The sequence below is a fragment of the Lithobates pipiens genome, unplaced genomic scaffold (assembly GCF_037356315.1).
Source record: "Lithobates pipiens isolate NorthernLeopardFrog02 unplaced genomic scaffold, aLitPip1_a1.2 Scaffold_16, whole genome shotgun sequence".
Taxonomy (NCBI): Eukaryota; Metazoa; Chordata; class Amphibia; order Anura; family Ranidae; genus Lithobates; species Lithobates pipiens.
Genome location: NW_027507748.1, coordinates 596933926 through 596954105, shown reverse-complemented (window position 1 = coordinate 596954105; position 20180 = coordinate 596933926). Strand labels below are relative to the sequence as shown.

General features: G+C 46.8%; 1 protein-coding gene across 1 annotated transcript in view; it reads left to right on the top strand.

The window, feature by feature from the left end:
- Positions 1–3331: 3331 nt before the first annotated feature.
- The window catches only part of EXPH5 (exophilin 5), a 146400-nt gene continuing 129551 nt past the window's right edge, over positions 3332–20180 (top strand). The window contains exon 1 of the mRNA XM_077483963.1: positions 3332–3588. Coding sequence (XP_077340089.1) covers positions 3467–3588 — 122 coding nt within the window. The 5' untranslated portion in view covers positions 3332–3466. The remainder of the gene's footprint in view (positions 3589–20180) is intronic.

The window sequence follows — 20180 nt, the reverse complement described above, 5'->3', positions numbered from 1 at the left end:
AAAGTGCTAATTTTAACGGCTAATATGCAAGATACTGTCCTAAAAAGGGTTTGGGGACCTGGCTCCTGCCCCAGGGGACATGGGTCAATGCAAAAAAAAGTTTTAAAAATGGCCGCTTTGGCGGGAGCACTGATTTTAATGACGATTAAAGTGAAAAAAAAAAGTGAAATATTCCTTTAAATATTGTGCCTGGGGGGTGTCTGTAGTATGCCTGTGAAGTGCCACGTGTTTCCCGTGTTTAGAACAGTCCCTGCACAAAATGACATTTAATGGAAATAACGTCATTTAAAACTGCTTGCGGTTTTAATGTTATATCTGGTTCCTGCAATATGGTTGAAAATCATTGAGAAAAATGGCATGGGTAGCCCTCCCTGCCCATTACCAGCCCCTTTGGGTCTTGTACGGATATTAAGGGGAACCCCGTACCCATATTAAAAAAAGGAAATACGTGTGGCCCCCAGGCCCTATATACTCAGAACAGCAGTATACAGGCGGTGCAAACAAGACAGGGACTGTGTAGGTTTGTTGTGTTAAGTTGAATCTGTTTGTAATATTCAACTGGTACATTTTTAAAGTGTAGCTCCAGTCAAAAAAACTATTTTTAAGCTTTTTGGAAAACATAGGGAAGGGTTATCACCCCTGTATAATTTGTTTTGCCGTCCGTCTTTTTCAGAGCAGGCAGACAGCACGCACAATCTCCTGAATAATTAAAAAAGAGTCCTGCGCAAATAATACCACAAAAAATGAATAATGTATAAAAATGTGAAAAAAACAAGAGTCAATGAAAATATTTCAAAATAAACACACCAATAGTGTAAGTGTAAGAAGTCACGTGGTGACGTAACGCGTAGGGAGTGGCCGTAGGAATACCGGAACAAGCGTAAGACTGGCTGTACACGCCAGATCTCTTTCTGTTTGATATTTTCTTTTTAAATGTGAGAGTCCATTTGCTTTCTCTTAAATAAATTTATTCAGTTTTGGAAACCACTACACTATTGGAGTCCCCTTTCTCTCTCCCTTCCCCCTTCCCCTCTGTGTTTTCTTTAAGTTTCATACCACGAGGATACATATGCTGCAGCATTACTCATAAGAGGTTGAATCGGCCCTCTAGTGGTAGAAGTTTATACCATTTGATGATTGTGCACAGAGAAGTGAAGGAGAAGTCCATTGGAATTACTTTCTTTTGCCTTATTATTCCATCTCTGAGGTGAGAGTTCTGGGAGCCTGATCTTTTTTAACATTTGGTCCTGTTCTTTCTCCAGTGCTTTTTCACTACACACTTACACTATTGGTGTGTTTATTTTGAAATATTTTCATTGACTCTTGTTTTTTTCACATTTTTATACATTATTCATTTTTTGTGGTATTATTTGCGCAGGACTCTTTTTTAATTATTCAAGTGATAGTTTGTGTTTACTATTTTGTCCCGCTGCATTTTCTGTTTTATTTAGTAGCACTTGCACTTTTGTTATTCCACAGATTGTTACATTATACTTTGTTATGCACGTAGATCTATTTCACATCTAGCACATAGTGGCGCGAGGGTCCATTTTACACGCACAATCTCCTACCGCTGACTGCAAGCTCTATTTAAAACGAGCAAGATAGTTAGCTATATAGGTGGATATAGCGGTGTATTCTGCGTTCAGAGCACGCAGACAGCACGCACCCTGACACCATATCAACCATCGTGCCATGATAATTGTAGCGCCAACACCAGCCATTGCCCACAAAATATGGCGTGACCCGCCCCCCACAGGCCTGCAAAAAGGTTGGAGAGCGCTGCTATAGGCTCTAGCCCCAGATCTTTTGCAGACATAGAAACGCCCCTGGAGAATGTTGCAGAATATTTAGCTCTTGCAGGTTTTAGCCCTTTGAATTACATAAAGAAAGCACAACTAAAGGGATCACTCATGTCCCACGTAGTAATAATAATAATAAGAATGGAGTGGTGTGATGTGGTAGATGATGAATCATGTGCAGTGGTTGGAGATCACACATGATGTGTAGTGATTGGAGATCACACAAGGTGTGTAGTGGTTGGAGATCACACAAGGTGTGTAGTGGTTGGAGATCACACAAGGTGTGTAGTGGTTGGAGATCACACATGGTGTGTAGTGGGTGGAGATCACACAAGGTGTGTAGGGGTTGGAGATCACGTAAGGTGTGCAGTGGTTGGAGATCACACATAGTGTGTAGTGGTTGGAGATCACACATAGTGTCTAGTGGTTGGAGATCACACAAGGTGTGTAGTGGTTGGAGATCACACAAGGTGTGTAGTGGTTGGAGATCACACATGGTGTGTAGTGATTGGAGATCACACATGATGTGTAGTGGTTGGAGATCACACAAGGTGTGTAGTGGTTGGAGATCACACAAGGTGTGTAGTGGTTGGAGATCACACAAGGTGTGTAGTGGTTGGAGATCACACATGGTGTGTAGTGGGTGGAGATCACACAAGGTGTGTAGTGGTTGGAGATCACGTATGGTGTGCAGTGGTTGGAGATCACACATAGTGTGTAGTGGTTGGAGATCACACAAGGTGTGTAGCGGTTGGAGATCACACATGGTGTGTAGTGGTTGGAGATCACACATAGTGTGTAGAGTGTAGTGGTTGGAGATCACACAAGGTGTGTAGTGGTTGGAGATCACACATGGTGTGTAGTGGTTGGAGATCACACATAGTGTGTAGTGGTTGGAGATCACACAAGGTGTGTAGTGGTTGGGGATCACACATGGTGTGTAGTGGTTGGAGATCACACAAGGTGTGTAGTGGTTGGAGATCACACATGGTGTGTAGTGGTTGGAGATCACGTAAGGTGTGCAGTGGTTGGAGATCACACATGGTGTGCAGTGGTTGGAGATCACACATGGTGTGCAGTGGTTGGAGATCACACAAGGTGTGCAGTGGTTGGAGATCACACAAGGTGTGCAGTGGTTGGAGATCACACAAGGTGTGCAGTGGTTGGAGATCACACATGGTGTGCAGTGGTTGGAGATCACACAAGGTGTGCAGTGGTTGGAGATCACACATGGTGTGCAGTGGTTGGAGATCACACAAGGTGTGCAGTGGTTGGAGATCACACATGATGTGTAGTGGTTGGAGATCACAAGGTGTGTAGGGAGAGGTGGGGACTGTCCCAGCACAGGGTGACACCACTCACTGACACCTTCACTCTCTCGTCCCTTGTCACTGCCTGGCCGATTACCTCCAACACCTTCCACTCACACAGGCGAGAAGGCCACGCCCCGCCCCGTGCTCATTGGTGGTCCTCCCACCTTGGTGCTCGGAGCTGTACACGGATTGGCCGCGGTCGCTGTCAGTGTGCGGGTGTGTCCCGGCTGCAGGTGCGGAGTATTAGGGAGCCGTGTAGACTGGAGAAGGAGGCGGTGATCGGAAGATTGTACCGGGGGGAATGACAGCGAGATCAGCAGAGAATTGAGCCGGGGGAGCCCAGACATAAACATGACCGGCCCGGCCACAGAGCGCCTGGATCTCAGCTTCCTACAGGAGGAAGAAGCCAGCAGGATCCTACAGGTGCTGGAGAGGGACGAGGAGCTGAGGAGGACGGACAGGGACAGACTCAGGTGAGCAGTGATTGGGGGGGGCGCAGACTCAGGTGAGCAGTGATGGGGGGGGCGCAGACTCAGGTGAGCAGTGATGGGGGGGGGGGCGCAGACTCAGGTGAGCAGTGATGGGGGGGGGCACAGACTCAGGTGAGCAGTGATGGGGGGGCGCAGACTCAGGTGAGTAGTGATGGGGGGGGGCGCAGACTCAGGTGAGCAGTGATGGGGGGGGGGCACAGACTCAGGTGAGCAGTGATGGGGGGGGCGCAGACTCAGTTGAGCAGTGATGGGGGGGCGTGCAGACTCAGGTGAGCAGTGATGGGGGGGCGTGCAGACTCAGGTGAGCAGTGATGGGGGGGGGGCGTGCAGACTCAGGTGAGCACTGATTGGGGGGGGGGGGGCGTGCAGACTCAGGTGAGCAGTGATGGGGGGGGGGGGCGTGCAGACTCAGGTGAGCAGTGATGGGGGGGGGGGGGCGTGCAGACTCAGGTGAGCAGTGATGGGGGGGGCGTGCAGACTCAGGTGAGCAGTGATGGGGGGGCGTGCAGACTCAGGTGAGCAGTGATGGGGGGGTCGCAGACTCAGGTGAGCAGTGATGGGGGGGGCGCAGACTCGGGTGAGCAGTGATGGGGGGGGCGCAGACTCGGGTGAGTAGTGATGGGGGGGCGCAGACTCAGGTGAGCAGTGATGGGGGGGGGGGCGCAGACTCAGGTGAGCAGTGATGGGGGGGGGGGGCGTGCAGACTCAGGTGAGCACTGATTGGGGGGGGGGGGGGGGGCGTGCAGACTCAGGTGAGCAGTGATGGGGGGGGGGCGTGCAGACTCAGGTGAGCAGTGATGGGGGGGGGGGGGGCGTGCAGACTCAGGTGAGCAGTGATGGGGGGGGCGTGCAGACTCAGGTGAGCAGTGATGGGGGGGCGTGCAGACTCAGGTGAGCAGTGATGGGGGGGTCGCAGACTCAGGTGAGCAGTGATGGGGGGGGCGCAGACTCGGGTGAGCAGTGATGGGGGGGGCGCAGACTCGGGTGAGTAGTGATGGGGGGGCGCAGACTCAGGTGAGCAGTGATGGGGGGGGGGGCGCAGACTCAGGTGAGCAGTGATGGGGGGGGGGGGGGCGCAGACTCAGGTGAGCAGTGATGGGGGGGGGGGGCGCAGGCTCAAGTGAGCAGTGATGGGGGGGGGGTGCAGACTCAGGTGAGCAGTGATGGGGGGGGGGGGGGCGTGCAGACTCAGGTGAGCAGTGATGGGGGGGGGGGGGCGTGCAGACTCAGGTGAGCAGTGAATGGGGGGGCGTGCAGACTCAGGTGAGCAGTGATGGGGGGGGGGGGGCGCAGACTCAGGTGAGCAGTGATGGGGGGGGGGGGGCGCAGACTCAGGTGAGCAGTGATGGGGGGGGGGGCGCAGACTCAGGTGAGCAGTGATGGGGGGGGGGGGCGCAGACTCAGGTGAGCAGTGATGGGGGGGGGGGGGCGTGCAGACTCAGGTGAGCAGTGATGGGGGGGGGGGGCGTGCAGACTCAGGTGAGCAGTGGGGGGGGGGGGGCGTGCAGACTCAGGTGAGCAGTGATGGGGGGGGGGGCGTGCAGACTCAGGTGAGCAGTGATGGGGGGGGGGGCGCAGACTCAGGTGAGCAGTGATGGGGGGGGGGGGGGCGCAGACTCAGGTGAGCAGTGATGGGGGGGGGGGGCGTGCAGACTCAGGTGAGCAGTGATGGGGGGGGGGGCGTGCAGACTCAGGTGAGCAGTGATGGGGGGGGGGCGTGCAGACTCAGGTGAGCAGTGATGGGGGGGGGGGGGCGTGCAGACTCAGGTGAGCAGTGATGGGGGGGGGGGGGGCGTGCAGACTCAGGTGAGCAGTGATGGGGGGGGGGGCGTGCAGACTCAGGTGAGCAGTGATGGGGGGGCGCAGACTCAGGTGAGCAGTGATGGGGGAGGGGCGCAGACTCAGGTGAGCAGTGATGGGGGGGGGGGGCGCAGACTCAGATGAGCAGTGATGGGGGGGGGGGAGCGCAGACTCAGGTGAGCAGTGATGGGGGGGGGGGGGCGTGCAGACTCAGGTGAGCAGTGATGGGGGGGGGGGGCGTGCAGACTCAGGTGAGCAGTGATGGGGGGGGGGCGTGCAGACTCAGGTGAGCAGTGATGGGGGGGGGGGGGGGCGTGCAGACTCGGGTGAGCAGTGATGGGGGGGGGGCGTGCAGACTCAGGTGAGCAGTGATGGGGGGGGGCGTGCAGACTCAGGTGAGCAGTGATTGGGGGAGCGTGCAGACTCAGGTGAGCAGTGATTGGGGGGGCGTGCAGACTCAGGTGAGCAGTGATTGGGGGGGCGTGCAGACTCAGGTGAGCAGTGATGGGGGGGGGGGGGGGGCTTGCAGACTCAGGTGAGCAGTGATGGGGGGGGGGGGGGGCGTGCAGACTCAGGTGAGCAGTGATTGGGGGGGGGCGTGCAGACTCAGGTGAGCAGTGATTGGGGGGGGGGGGGGGCGTGCAGACTCAGGTGAGCAGTGATTGGGGGGGGGCGTGCAGACTCAGGTGAGCAGTGATTGGGGGGGGCGTGCAGACTCAGGTGAGCAGTGATTGGGGGGGGGGCGTGCAGACTCAGGTGAGCAGTGATTGGGGGGGGCGTGCAGACTCAGGTGAGCAGTGATTGGGGGGGGCGTGCAGACTCAGGTGAGCAGTGATTGGGGGGGCGTGCAGACTCAGGTGAGCAGTGATTGGGGGGGCGTGCAGACTCAGGTGAGCAGTGATGGGGGGGGGGGGGGGGCGTGCAGACTCAGGTGAGCAGTGATTGGGGGGGGGGGCGTGCAGACTCAGGTGAGCAGAGATGGGGGGGGGGGGCGTGCAGACTCAGGTGAGCAGTGATTGGGGGGGGGGGGCGTGCAGACTCAGGTGAGCAGTGATTGGGGGGGGGCGTGCAGACTCAGGTGAGCAGTGATTGGGGGGGGGCGTGCAGACTCAGGTGAGCAGTGATTGGGGGGGGGCGTGCAGACTCAGGTGAGCAGTGATTGGGGGGGGCGTGCAGACTCAGGTGAGCAGTGATTGGGGGGGGGGGGGCGTGCAGACTCAGGTGAGCAGTGATTGGGGGGGGGGGGCGTGCAGACTCAGGTAAGCAGTGATGGGGGGGGGGGGCGTGCAGACTCAGGTGAGCAGTGATGGGGGGCCTCACAGACTCAGGTGAGCAGTGATGGGGGGCCTCGCAGACTCAGGTGAGCAGTGATGGGGGGCCTCGCAGACTCAGGTGAGCAGTGATGGGGGGCGCAGACTCAGGTGAGCAGTGATGAGGGGGCGCGCAGACTCAGGTAAGCGATGATGATGGGGGGGGGGGAGGTGTGGGCGGATTCAGGTGAGCAATGATGGGGGCGGATTCAGGTGAGCAATGATGGGGGCAGATTCAGGTGAGCAATGATGGGGGCAGATTCAGGTGAGCAATGATGGGGGCAGATTCAGGTGAGCAATGATGGGGGCAGATTCAGGTGAGCAATGATGGGGGCAGATTCAGGTGAGCAATGATGGGGGCAGATTCAGGTGAGCAATGATGGGGGCAGGCTAGGGTAGAGGGTGAAGCAGATCATTCAGTTACTGTACAAATGTGTGTGTGAATCAATTCCTGTGCTGTCCCAGTGTACAAGTATGATGATCAGTATCATACGATTATTACTAAACTATCGATCAATGATAAGTTTGATTGGTCAGTGAAGCCCCTCCCTCCTCTCAGGCTGATGTCTGGGTGACTTGCTGCTCACAGAGTACCATCCACCTCTATGGAATGGTTCACTTACTGGCCCCGAATGCTGCTGAATCATGATTGCCAGCCATGAGTGACCAACAGGTGGCTTTTTAGGGCAAATTCACACACAGTGCGACTGCGAGGACACCCAGAAAACAATCGTGTCCCATCCACATTCCCACGCTATACAGAGCTGCTCTGAAATGTTTTAAACGTCGGTTACTTCTCTGTCAAGTTAAATCGCTCAGGAGCGGTTGTAAAACGTCCCAGGTACATGAAGCCTTAGTAATAGCAGCTCGCATAACACACATTACACTTGTTAGGTACACGATTAACCCCTTCAGTGCCTCTTGATGTTAACCCCTTCCCAGCTGATGTCATTAGTACAGTGTTGGTGCACACTATTATATCTGATCAGTGTCACTAGCGATATCAGTGTCGGTGACCCTCCCGCCCAGTGTCTGTTAGCACCAAAATGCCCACCACCCAATCAGTGCCACTATAAGTTGCTGATCACCGCCATTACAGTATAAATTCCTGTGTATATACCATAGCTTGCAGATGCTTTAAAAAAAAAAAAAAAAAAAAAAAAAAAATTATATATATATATATATATATATATATATATATATATATATATATATATATATATATATATATATATATATATATATATATATATATATATATATATATATATATATATATATATATATATATATATATATATATATATATATATATATTTATTTTTTCCCCTCTTCAGTCTTTTTTCATTTTATATCACAAAAAATTAAAACCCAGTGGTACTCAAATAGAAAACTCTATTTGTGCCAAAAAAAATTGTTACAATAACAATACATGTTAGGATTAGTGTTTTGCTAAACAAATCCTTCCATTTCTCTCTAACTTTAAAATCTCCTGTGTGGTTTAGCTATAGTAGTCTGACATAGCGGTGAAGGTAATTTCATACACATATAGGTGTGGACTGGCAACTCTGGTATTTGCCAGTAAGGCTATAAGATCTAACGGGGATTGAACTTTATAGCAGCCTATAATGCGCATGAATACGTCTATAACATTAATATGTGTTTCGGTCATGTTGGGCAGACTTTCAAGTGGCGCTCTTCATATGCCCTGTGACATTTTTAAAAACTTTATTACAATACTAAAATATAGAATTTTTATGCTTTGCAACAGTACCTTAAAAACGCTGTAAGCCCCCATTCACATCGGCACGCTTTTATAGGTCAAATTGCAGCCTATTGCTGGCAATAGAAGCATCCCAAATTGGTGCGACGCCAACTCTGCAGAGCCCCACCGATTTCCAGAAGTAGTTCCTGCACTACTTTTGGCGACTTCAGGGGCGATTTTAATAGATATCTATGCATGGACCCGCACAGATGTCTTTCAAGTCGACCTGAAGTTGGACTGAAATGTGGCTTTGATATCGTGCGAGTTCAGATGAAATCGCACAATTTCAAAGCCATGCTCATTGTGAATGAGGGCTAAGTGTGTGTGTGTGTGTGTGTGTGTGTGTGTGTGTGTGTGTGTGTGTGTGTGTTTTTTATTATTATTATTATTTTTTTTAAATAGAAGAGGTTGCAAAGCATTAACGCCTGCCAAACTCTGCAGGTAGACTTATTTTTGCCATGCAGTGGTGCAAGGCAACGTTCTCGCTCATGTACTCACAGCTTCGAGTGCACACCTATGTCTGCTCCCTGTTTTAACAATTGGGAGTGCTGTTGATGGGCCATCAGGAAGCGCTAACAATGCGATCCAAACTATTGTACAAACCCCAAAGCTAAGTTTAGATGTGCTGCTTTCATTGTCCTGCTTTTCAGAGGCATTTGACAGTCACCATCTGGTTTAACCCTGTAAATGCTACACCACTATGCCACAACTGAGTGCATCATGTGCTGTTGCAGCACAGTTGTGATGCAGCTTCATTCACTTGAATAGGTCACATTCAGTGGTGGTACTGGCCACCGAATACAACAGGGATGCCATTTTTGGTGTGACTGCAACCAGTGTTGCCAACCTACCAGATTGAAATTTCCTGACACAACGCCCAAAATTTACTGGCACAGTAACATTTTTACTGACATTTCCAAAAGTTACAAAATGACAGTTTTTAAGTGCAAATTTGAGTATTTAGGCTACAAACAAGTAGAACATGCAATTAGCAATATGATTTAAGGCAGACAAAAAATGCAAAAAATATAATTCTTATTTATTTTTGTTATAGTAACTAAGTAGCTCAGGGACAGGAGGGAAAGAAATTAGAATGGGTGGTACACACCTGAAATTGACTCTCACAGTGACACTGACAGATGATGATATCTCACTGACTCAACATGTCCCCTCCTGAGTCAGTGTCAGTCTCTCTCCAAGCCTAGTGGTTCCTCCAGTCCACTCTGGTCTAAACAGCACTGATGGTCCCGGTCCCAGCCTGCCTTGCTCCCATACCACAGACAAAAGGCTCTAGCCACGCTGCTTGGCTCCATTGCACCATGACATCACACGACATGCTAAGGCACTGCCTCCGCCAGAGCCACCCGATCACACTGTAGCAGGCACTGGGGTGGTCTCAGCTGGCTCTGGACCAAGCCAAGCATCGCAGCCATGTTTTTTTACTGGCAACCTTTTATGCCGCGTACACACGACAGGACTTAAGTCCGGCAGACTTTCGACGGAGTTCCGACAGAGTTCTGACGGACTTTTTGAATGAGCGGACTTGGCCACACACAATCACACCAAACTCCGACGGATTCGAACGTGATGACGTACGACTGGACTCGAATAAGGAAGTTCATAGCCAGTAGCCAATAGCTGCCCTAGCGTCGGTTTTAGTCCGTCGGAATAGCATACACACGAGCGAATTTTTCGGTAGGAACTGGGTCCGGCAGAGTTCTGGCGGAAAAATTGGAAGCATGTTCCATTTCTAAAGTCTGTGAGACTTTTGCGAATCAAAAGTCCGCTGCAGCCCACACACGATCGAATAGTCTGCCGGAATCATTCCGTCAGACTTTGGATGTTGAAATGTCCGCTCGTGTGTACGGGGCGTTACTTTTACTGGCAGTAGAAAATTGCCTGTTTTTCTTACTGGCTGTCAGTAAAAATACAGACGGTTGGCAACACTGACTGCAACATGTGTACACTCCTGTTCGGCTGTCTTTGCAGCTTATGGGGGAGGGTAGTAAAATGTGGCTCAGTTCCCTGTTTTTACCACCCCCAACCGCAAGTGTAAACAAGCCCCTAGACTGCGATTTGATAGAGCTCTATCTATGTGTGTGCTGGACTGGTCATCCCCATTAGATCTTACTGCATGCCCCAAGTCCCCCCCCCCATGGCAGCCTTCATTTTAGCACTCTTTCAGAACAAGCAGTTAGTAAATAGACTTGATTGCTTAGCAAACATCATTCACAAACCCAATGAACACTTGTAGTGTGACACCGATCAACGCCTTGGAGCTTGAGTAATGACAGTGAAAAATCAAAGTGAAGATCATATTTGTGTTGTATACCAATTGGAGACTCATAGAACAGGAATGGATCCTGTTCATAATGCATTACAATGTACAACCAGAGAATTGTGTAAACGCAGTCATAAACCTCTCACTACAAACAGAATGGGTGTGCAGAGTTATGGCCGTGTCCAGCTGGTTCCTTGTACCCTGTGCGGGACACATGACAGCTGTGGAATGAGGGTCAAGGTGGATTATTTATAAAGAAGGGAGCTCAAACAACTGCAGGAGTTAAAGTGGGTTTTTAATTTTTTTTTATTGGCCGCCTTGCAGGTTTGTACCGCAGTGTGCTAGTATGCACTGCTCCTGGTGCTTCCATCTTCATCCGGTCTTTCTTTTGAGTTTACGCCATTTGAATGGCAAAGCAGCAATGGCATCATTCTTACACGAATGTGCACCAGTACCACACATTTCTCTAAATTCGTGGCACACTGAAGTGTGTACTACTCAGGTGCCAGTGATGTCACCTGCGGAAGTCAATGACTTTAACTACTACAACGTGCAAATTTAGGCCATTTAAAGGGACCTACAAGTAAGACTTTTATTATGAGCTTAACCTGCAGGTCACACTTTTTTACTTTACAGTTTACTATATCTTTAAAGCTGTAATAACCACACACAAAAAAAAAAGTGCCATTGCAGTTTAAGTCATGTGCTAGTGTAATCGCATACTAGCACATTATGACAGCTTTAACTGAAAGCAAAGCTCTTGAGTGCCACGCTGTCAAAGCTGCAGGCGCTTCCCTTTTCACCCAGTCTTCTTTCGGGTTTTGCAGGCTTCATCGATATGAATGTCCGGGGGGGGGGGGGGTCCCCCAGTCTTCTAGTTTCCTCACTACGCAATGGGAGAGTCCTTCTTCAGACACACACATCCATGACATGAACACTTCTTATTGACTCTCCACCAATAAAAAAAAAAATAGGAAATAGAAATGGGACCTTAAATGTAACGTGGCATTGTGGGTAGTGATGATATTTATGAATAGTAAGTGCATTTTCATTTGATGTCATTAACCCCTGAGGGTAGTCCATGATTTTTAGAGCATAATAAAATATAATTCAGATATATTCATAAAAAAATATATATAATTTGTAATAATAATGAATTTAATGCAAACAAATCGATGGACATGATTAATACAATTCTTACAAATAAATGCATAAATCCAACAAAGTTACAAATCAAAAATACATAACATGATACTGACAAGGAAGAATAGTAGAATAGTATTAATGGAATTTATAATTAAAACAAGCTTTAGCTAGGCACCTTTTAGTTGAAGACCCGACACGTTTCTTGGCTTCCTGACAATCATCAGGGGTAAGATGCCCATATTTACTAAAAAATCAAGTAAGTAAGCTAACTATTAATGAATAGAACCTTCTAATGAAAAGAAATTACCAGAGACAGCCACTTAATAAAAAATACTGAGTGACCCGCAAGTTATGCTCAATTCCAGCAATGGGATTAAATGGTGGTCTGGAACAAAACGTCTCAACCGGGGTTGAGGCAGGGTTTTGATGCATCAACGTCATGTTCACAAAAGCCCAGAGAGACACCGCAAGGCGGGAGCTTGTTTTGGCATTTCCATCATATACCACACGGTAGGTGGCCGGGCATCCACTGGGGTACAGTGTACCTTAGCTGGAAGGTTCTCCCACCTCACATTTGATGCCTAGACGTCGATGCATGACGTTGGTGGGGACCCGCCCAGGACCAGGGGTACTTCAGCCGGGACCGATTTGGCAGTTTACTCCTCCACTTTCTCTCACAAGGAAGGGACTACTCTGAGCAGTATTTGTTATCATATGGGTAATGGCAGACATATTTTTGGTTTTACACACATTTATTGTATGCAACATAATTTTTAGTGCACTTATCACTCTTTGGGTGTGTTTAGACCCCATTTATTACAGACACTAATAAAAAACAAAATAAAAATTATATACTGTAATCACACACACATTATATTTATATTCCCGAATCTGTGAAACGCATACCCTTTTTGACCTTGTAGTCACATTTTTTATTTTTTTTGTTTAGTTTTTCATTAACTTTTTTCACAGATTTTGGTCTAAATGTGCACACACAACACTCGTTGGTTAGGTAGTGTGAGCATCTGGGTTGCTCCATGGCCGTCCTCTCCCTTCGCCCTTTCTCTTACTTTTGTGGGGAGGGTTTATTACTCTGCCTCAACACCGGGTGAGATGTTTTGTTCCAGACCACCATTTAATCCCATTGCTGGAATTGAGCTTAATTTGCGGATTACTCTAAATATTTTTTTTATTAAGTGGCTGCCTCTGGTAATTTCTATTTATTAATAGTTACCTTATTTACTTGATTTTTATTTTTTTTGTAAACATGAGCATCTTACCCCTGATGATTGGTAGGAAGCCAAGAAATGTGGCATGTCTTCAACTAAGGGTGCCTTGTTTTAATTATGTATTCCATTAATACTACTCTTCCTTGTCTGTATCTGTATTATGTTTATGATTTTACTGATTTATGTTTGTATTTGTAAATTGTATTAACCAGCCGCCGTAGAATTGCATGACTGGGCAAAACAACATTGTTATGTCGCTTCTCCCTGTGGCCACTAGGGGCACGCGAGTGGCCACTAGGGGCACGCGAGTGCCCACTGCTCACCTCCGGAGCCGTTGCGAGGGCCCGGCTGGCACAATGACCACCAGGATCCTGCAATCTCCTGTGATACACCAAGAACTGGAATCTGTGTGTGTGTATACACAGATCCCATTTCTCTGAGGGGAGAAGAGACAGATCGTCTGTTCATACAAAGTATGAACAGCAATCTGTCGTCTCCCCTAGACAGTTCCATCCCCCCCTTCAGTTAGAACACAGAGAAGGATCATGGTTAACCCGTTGATCGCCACCTAGTGTTAACCCTTTTCCTGCCAGTGACATTTTTACAGTAATCTGTGCATTTTTATAGCACTGATCATCGCTGTATAAATGCCAATGGTCCCAAAAGTATCCGATGTGTCCACCATAATGCCGCAGTCCCCGTAAAAATCGCAGATCGCTGCTATTACTAGTAAAAAAAAATATATATCCCCTATTTTGTAGATGCTTTAACTTTTGCACAAACAAATCAATATACGCTTATTACGATATTTTTGGCAATAATAAATAAATAAAATGTATTTAAATATATAAATATCGGCCTAAACTGAGAAAAAATTTGGCTTTTCTTCTTAAAAAAAAAAAAAAAAAAAAAAAAGAGGATATTTATTATAGCAAAAAGTACAAAATATTATGTGGGTTGTTGTTTTTTTTATTTTTTTTTTTCTTTCTTTCTTTCTTTTTCAAATTTGTCACTCCCCTTTTTGTTTTTATAGCACAAAAAATAAAAACTGCAGAGATGATCAAATGCCACCAAAAGAAAGCTCTACGGGGGGGCGAAGAGGAAGGGAATTTTGTTTGGGTGCAGCACCGCACGCTCACGCACTTTTCAGCTAAAGCGACGCAGTGCCGAATAGCAAAAAAATGGCTTGATCATTCAGCAGCCAAATCTTCTGGGGGCTGAAGCATTTAATCCTGTTCATCGATTTGTTTGCATTAAATTCATTATTATTACAAATGATATATTAATCTTTTATGATTATATCTGTATTATACTTTTTTTTTTTTTTCTGCTCTAAAAATCAGACTACCCTCGGGGGTTAATGACATCAAATTAAAATAAAATTTACTTTATCGATTCATACATATCACTACCCACAATGACATGTTTCATTTAAAGTCCCATTTCTATATCCTATTTCTATACAAAACATTTAGGGATGAAAGCATTTCATTGTTCTATCGTGGTTGTGACAGGTCACTCTCTCTAAATTCTCCACCAATAAAGTTTTTTATTTATTAAAAAAATGGCAAATGGGTAAATGGGAATATGCAGTGTGAAGGGGGTTTGCCCTGAAGCAGGCTTTAATATCGGGTGTAGATCGGCTTCTTGGTTTATTTTCTCCATACAAGGCTATTTGAATGTTTGGCATACACGCAGTGAACACTTCTCAAACACACAGTTTCTCCGTTCCATAAGTGTCCCCTCCTGGTGTAGTGACCATCCATGGAATGTAGAACATCCACTTATAGGGTCACATGGATCCATCTGGTTCACCACAGTATGAAGAAAGAAAAGGCATATACCTTATAATTTAAGGATTACTTGTGTGACTCTCATTTTGTTACTGGGAAAGCGGCTTTAACAGCTGCACTAGACAGCAGATCCATTAATGGCATGTTTGAACTGTTGTAATGTGGTGTGTGCTAGAATGAGTAAAGGCCTACAGTATTCACCTCTTATAATTGTGTTTTTTTTATTTTACCCTGGCCTATACTTATTGTTAAACGTTTGAATTGGAATATAGAATAGTAAACTTGGCGGTCCATTTATACGGGAGAATGGATATCGCTGTCCACTCTGTTAGGCTGGGGTCACACATGTGTGGCCACTGATTGCTGCCTGGGGTCAGTTGCATGTCCACAGGTTCAGGTGTGATTCGGGTCCAAATTTTTACCTGAATTGGCACCTGAACAAGACCCAAACATAATTACGCACATCACAGCCTGCATTTTTTTGGGCAAAAAAATGCAAGCCAAGCTCCATGGAGTTCCTTCTGCTTAGCTCTGCAGAGAAAGCTCTGTGAATGGAGGAGAGCCAGCCATGTGACTTCAATAGGTCAAATGATTGGGCTTTCCTTCTGGCTTTTTATTTATTTATTTTTTTCTTCTCCCGACAACTTTCATTCATTGCTATTGTACTCTTTCGACTACCAAAGCCAGTGGAGCGCAATCCACAGATGTTAACCCCACTGCTGTGCATTATAAATGTGGTGTGTGTGTGTGTGTGGTGTGTTTATTTTTTGCAATGCCAGGCATTGTGATTATACAGTATCATAAAAAAGTGAGTACACCCCTCCGAATTTTTGTAATTATTTTGTATCTTTTCATGTGGCAACACTGAAGAAATGACACTTTTCTACAATGTAAAGTAGTGAGTGTACAGCTTCTATAACAGTGTAAATTTGCTGTCCTCTCAAAATAACTCAACACAAAGCCATTAAGGTCTAAACCGCTGGCAACAAAACCTGAGTACACCCTTAAGGGAAAATTGGCCAAATAAGCTATTTTCCTTTCTGGTGTCATGTGACTTGTTAGTGATACAAGGTCCCAGGTGTGTTACATTTGGTGTTAGCGCCATGGTCGTCCACAGAACTTTTTTTTGGGGGGGGGGCGCTTCGGCAGCAGCGATACAGTCGCATTTAATCCTTTCTTCGACCAATAGTGGGGGTTAAAGGCACCCCCCTAGCAGCCGAATAGTGCTGCTAAAACAATGGTAAAACTTTACCGATAACATGGCCAGATGGCAGTGTGAAATGGCTCTTGAGATAATTCACTTCACTTTGTATTGGAAGTTTTTCAGGCCAAGAGTACCAGTCCATGCCCATAAATATAGCCTAGAGAATGTATATCTTTCTATATTGCAATACAGTATAGGTTGTTTTCATCAAGATCAAAATATGGCCACAGCAGATGTATTGCAATATACAAAGATTTACATTCTCTAGGCTATATTTATATGGGCATGGTATGCCTAAAACTTCCATACATAGTGAAAAAGTTTATATAACACACACAAATCTTTTCCAGCAATAGCTCAGCTGTCCAACTTTCCAAGCAATATATATCTAAATTATCCTAACTGGCACTGCTGTTACCTGTGGTTCGTCAGGATTTCCTCCTGTGATGCGATAGGCCCAGGCACTGGCAGCGTAGTTCACGGCCGATGACTGATTGCATGCACCTGTGGGAGGAGCCAGCACCACGCCGGCCAGATCTACATGGCAACGTACATACACAGGTAGGCAGTCAATCACAGAATAGTACAGATGTCTAGCAGAGGCCTGAGCGGCAGAGCCAATGCGATGATTGGGCTGGGGGGTGAGGGAGGCAGGGACAGATGTCTGTATCTGTGATGAGCCAAAAAAGAGAGCATCCCCAGACCAGCAGACAAAAAAAAAAAAGTTCACAGCGGCCTCTACGGCAGCCATTGCAACACAGGGCAACTGACTTTAACACCTTCCTACAATTTCCAGGGGGGGGGCAATGCTGCGGACACCCATGGTTATTGCCACTCTAACTCTCTCATACTGATCAGTGGAAGTTCAACATGGCACCTCATGGCAAAGAACTCTCTTAAGCTCAGAAAAAAATTTGTTGATCTACATGAAGCTGGCCTAGTCTGTATGAAGATTGCGAAGACTCTGAAAATGAGCTGCGGCACGGTGTCCAAGACCATACAGTGATTTAACAGGACAGCTTCCATTTCGGAACAGGCCTTGCCATGATCGACCAAAGAAGTGGAGTGCACGTACTCGGCATCATACCCAGTAGTTGTGTTTGGGAAATAGACGTATGAGTGCTGCCAGCATTTCTGCAGAGGTTGAGGGGGTGGGGGGGGCGTGTCAGCCTGTTGGTGCTCAGACCATAGGCCACACACTGCATCAAATTGGGCTGCATGGCTGTCTTCCCAAAAGGAAGCCTCTTCTAAAGATGATACTCAAGAAAGCCCACAAATTGTTTGCTAAAGACAAGCAGACTAAGGACATGGATTACTGGAACCATGTCCTGTGGTCTGATGAGACCAAGATAAACCTATTTGGTTCCGATGGTGTCAAGTGTGTATAGAGGCAACCAGTTGAGGAGTACAAAGACAAGTATGTCTTGCCTACAGTCAAGCATGGTGGCGGGAGTGTCATGGGGCTGCATGAGTGCTGCTGGCACTGGGGAGCAACAGTTTGAGGGAACCAAGAATGGCAACATGTACTGTGACATACTGAAGCAGAGCATGATCCCCCTCCCCTCCCTTCGGAGACTGGGCCTCAGGGCAATATTCCAACATAACTACCCCAAACACACCTCCACATGACCACTGCCTTGCTAAAGAAGCTGATGGTAAAGGTGATGGACTAGCCAAGCATGTCCCCAGACCTAAACCCTATTGAGCATCTGTGGGGCATCCTCAAACTGAAGGTGGAGGAGCGCAAGGTCTCTAACATCCACCAGCGTCGCAGTGTCATGATGGAGGAGTGGAAGAGGACTCTAGTGGCAACTGGTGAACTCCATGCCCAAGAGGGTTAAGGCAGTGCTGGAAAATAATGGTGGCCACACAAAATATTGACACTTTGGGCCCAATTTGGACCTTTTCACTTAGGGGTGTACTCACTTTTGTTGCCAGCTGTTCAGACATTTAATGGCTGTGTGTTATTTTGAGGTGACCGCAAATTTACACTTTTGGGCTCCTTTCACACATGCAGATCTCGGGAGGATCCGTTTTTGGGCATCTGATTGCTCGGCGGGGATCGCTCCATTGATCCCTGCTGAGCAGGCGGATGACTAGTCCGTCTCTGCACACTGTTCAAAAATGGACCGGTCAGACTTCCGCTTTCCTCTATGGGGGGGGGGGGGATCGGATGAAACGGACCGTCTGTCCATTTTTCATGCAATGACGGATGGAAAAATAGGGTTTTCCTCCGTCATCCGTTTCGGAGCATGGCGGAGACTGATGTCAGCGGATGTTCATGTGCTGACATCCACTATCCCATAGATATCCCATGAAAATGGATGGATGAAAAAACGGACATGCAGTGCGCCTGTGTGACAGGGGCCTTATACAAGCTGTACACTCACTACTTTACATTGTAGCAAAGTGTCATTTCTTCAGTGTTGTCACATGAAAAGATAATTAAATATTTACAAAAATGTGAGGGGGTGTACTCGCTTTTGGGAGGTCCTGTAGGTCTGAGCAGATGGCACCCAGTAGCTGATTGGAGGTTCCACTCTAATGAACAGAATATGTCTTAATGGTAGATTATTGGTGCAATGTACATTTTTGAGGACTGGCCCAGGGAGCTAATGGCTTCTACGCCCAATCCTACTAAGTTCAGAAACCCTAAGCAATCAGGTTTGAGTTTATTATAGTCAACTCCATTTAATAGATGATTAGCGATTGGTGGCTCTAGTTAGGTGATTGCGAACCTTGGCATCCCAGATGTTTTGGAACTACATTTCCCATGATGCTCAACTACACTGCAGAATACACAAGCATCATGGGAAATGTAGTTCCAAAACATCTGGGGTGCCAAGGTTCGCCATCACTGCTCAAGGTTGTTGTGTACCACTGTTACTTATTGCAATTAAATAAATGATTAATGTGGTGCACTTTAAACAATTTAATCTAATTGAATAATGCCACATGAATGATCCTAACATACACAAAAAAATTTATAACTTATTCAGTGACTTTAAACATATTTCAAATTGGCATGTCCAGAAGCTTTATAAAATGTCCCAACAAAAAAAGGCAAGACTTCTACCAATCAGTGTAAGTCAAGTTAGCCACCAAGATAGTTAGTTATATCCCAATATTACAATAGCCAGTAACATCATTCGTGCAAATTACACAAAGGGGTTGATTTACTAAAACTGGAGCGTAGTACAGCTCTGCATTGTAGCCAATAGGCTTCTAAATTCATCTTATTTAAGCTTTGAAAAAAATCCTGGAAGCTGATTGGTTTCTATACAGAGCTCCACCAGATTTTGCACTCCAGTTTTAGTTAATTGTCCCCAAAGTGTGGAGCCTAGCCAGGTTTTTTGCTGGGTTAATAGACACCCATATGGCTCTTCACCCAAGAAACGCGTTCCTTTTCTTGGCTCTCCAGCAGATAGTCGTCATGCTCTTTGGAGATGCTGGTTAAGACCCTGTTCACACCACCATCGCTCTGCAGTTTATGTATGTTGGGTCAATGCGGTGCCATTCTTTCTACCATGAATTGCAGTGTGCTGCGTCACAGAAAATAGTGCATTAGATGGCCCATTCAAATGATTAGGCTGCCTAACGCAGTACACATTGACTTTTTAACGCTCGGGACTGTTAATGACTTAATTTAAAATAATGGCTCCTCTTCCTCATTTACCAGTTCATGAGATTTGGTGTTTAATAGTTAAAATCATTTTTTTTTTTTGAAAATTACTGTACTTATGACTCCCAACCATTATATTGTGTTTTTTTTTTTTTTTTTTTTAACATCCTAGAGAATAAAATGGTTAATGCGCTGTTCAACTGCCTGGATACCACACATGGAGATAGTCTGTTCCCCCAGCAGCACAATATAAGACCTATGTGTGGGTTTGATGCGGGCCACCTGTGGGTCCCTAGCACTTTCTGGCTGTGCATCTCCGTGGGGATGTATATATATATATGTATATATATATATATATATATACTCACACACAACTATTTACTCTTGATATGAGATTCATTCTCAGTAGTTTTGTTCATTTACA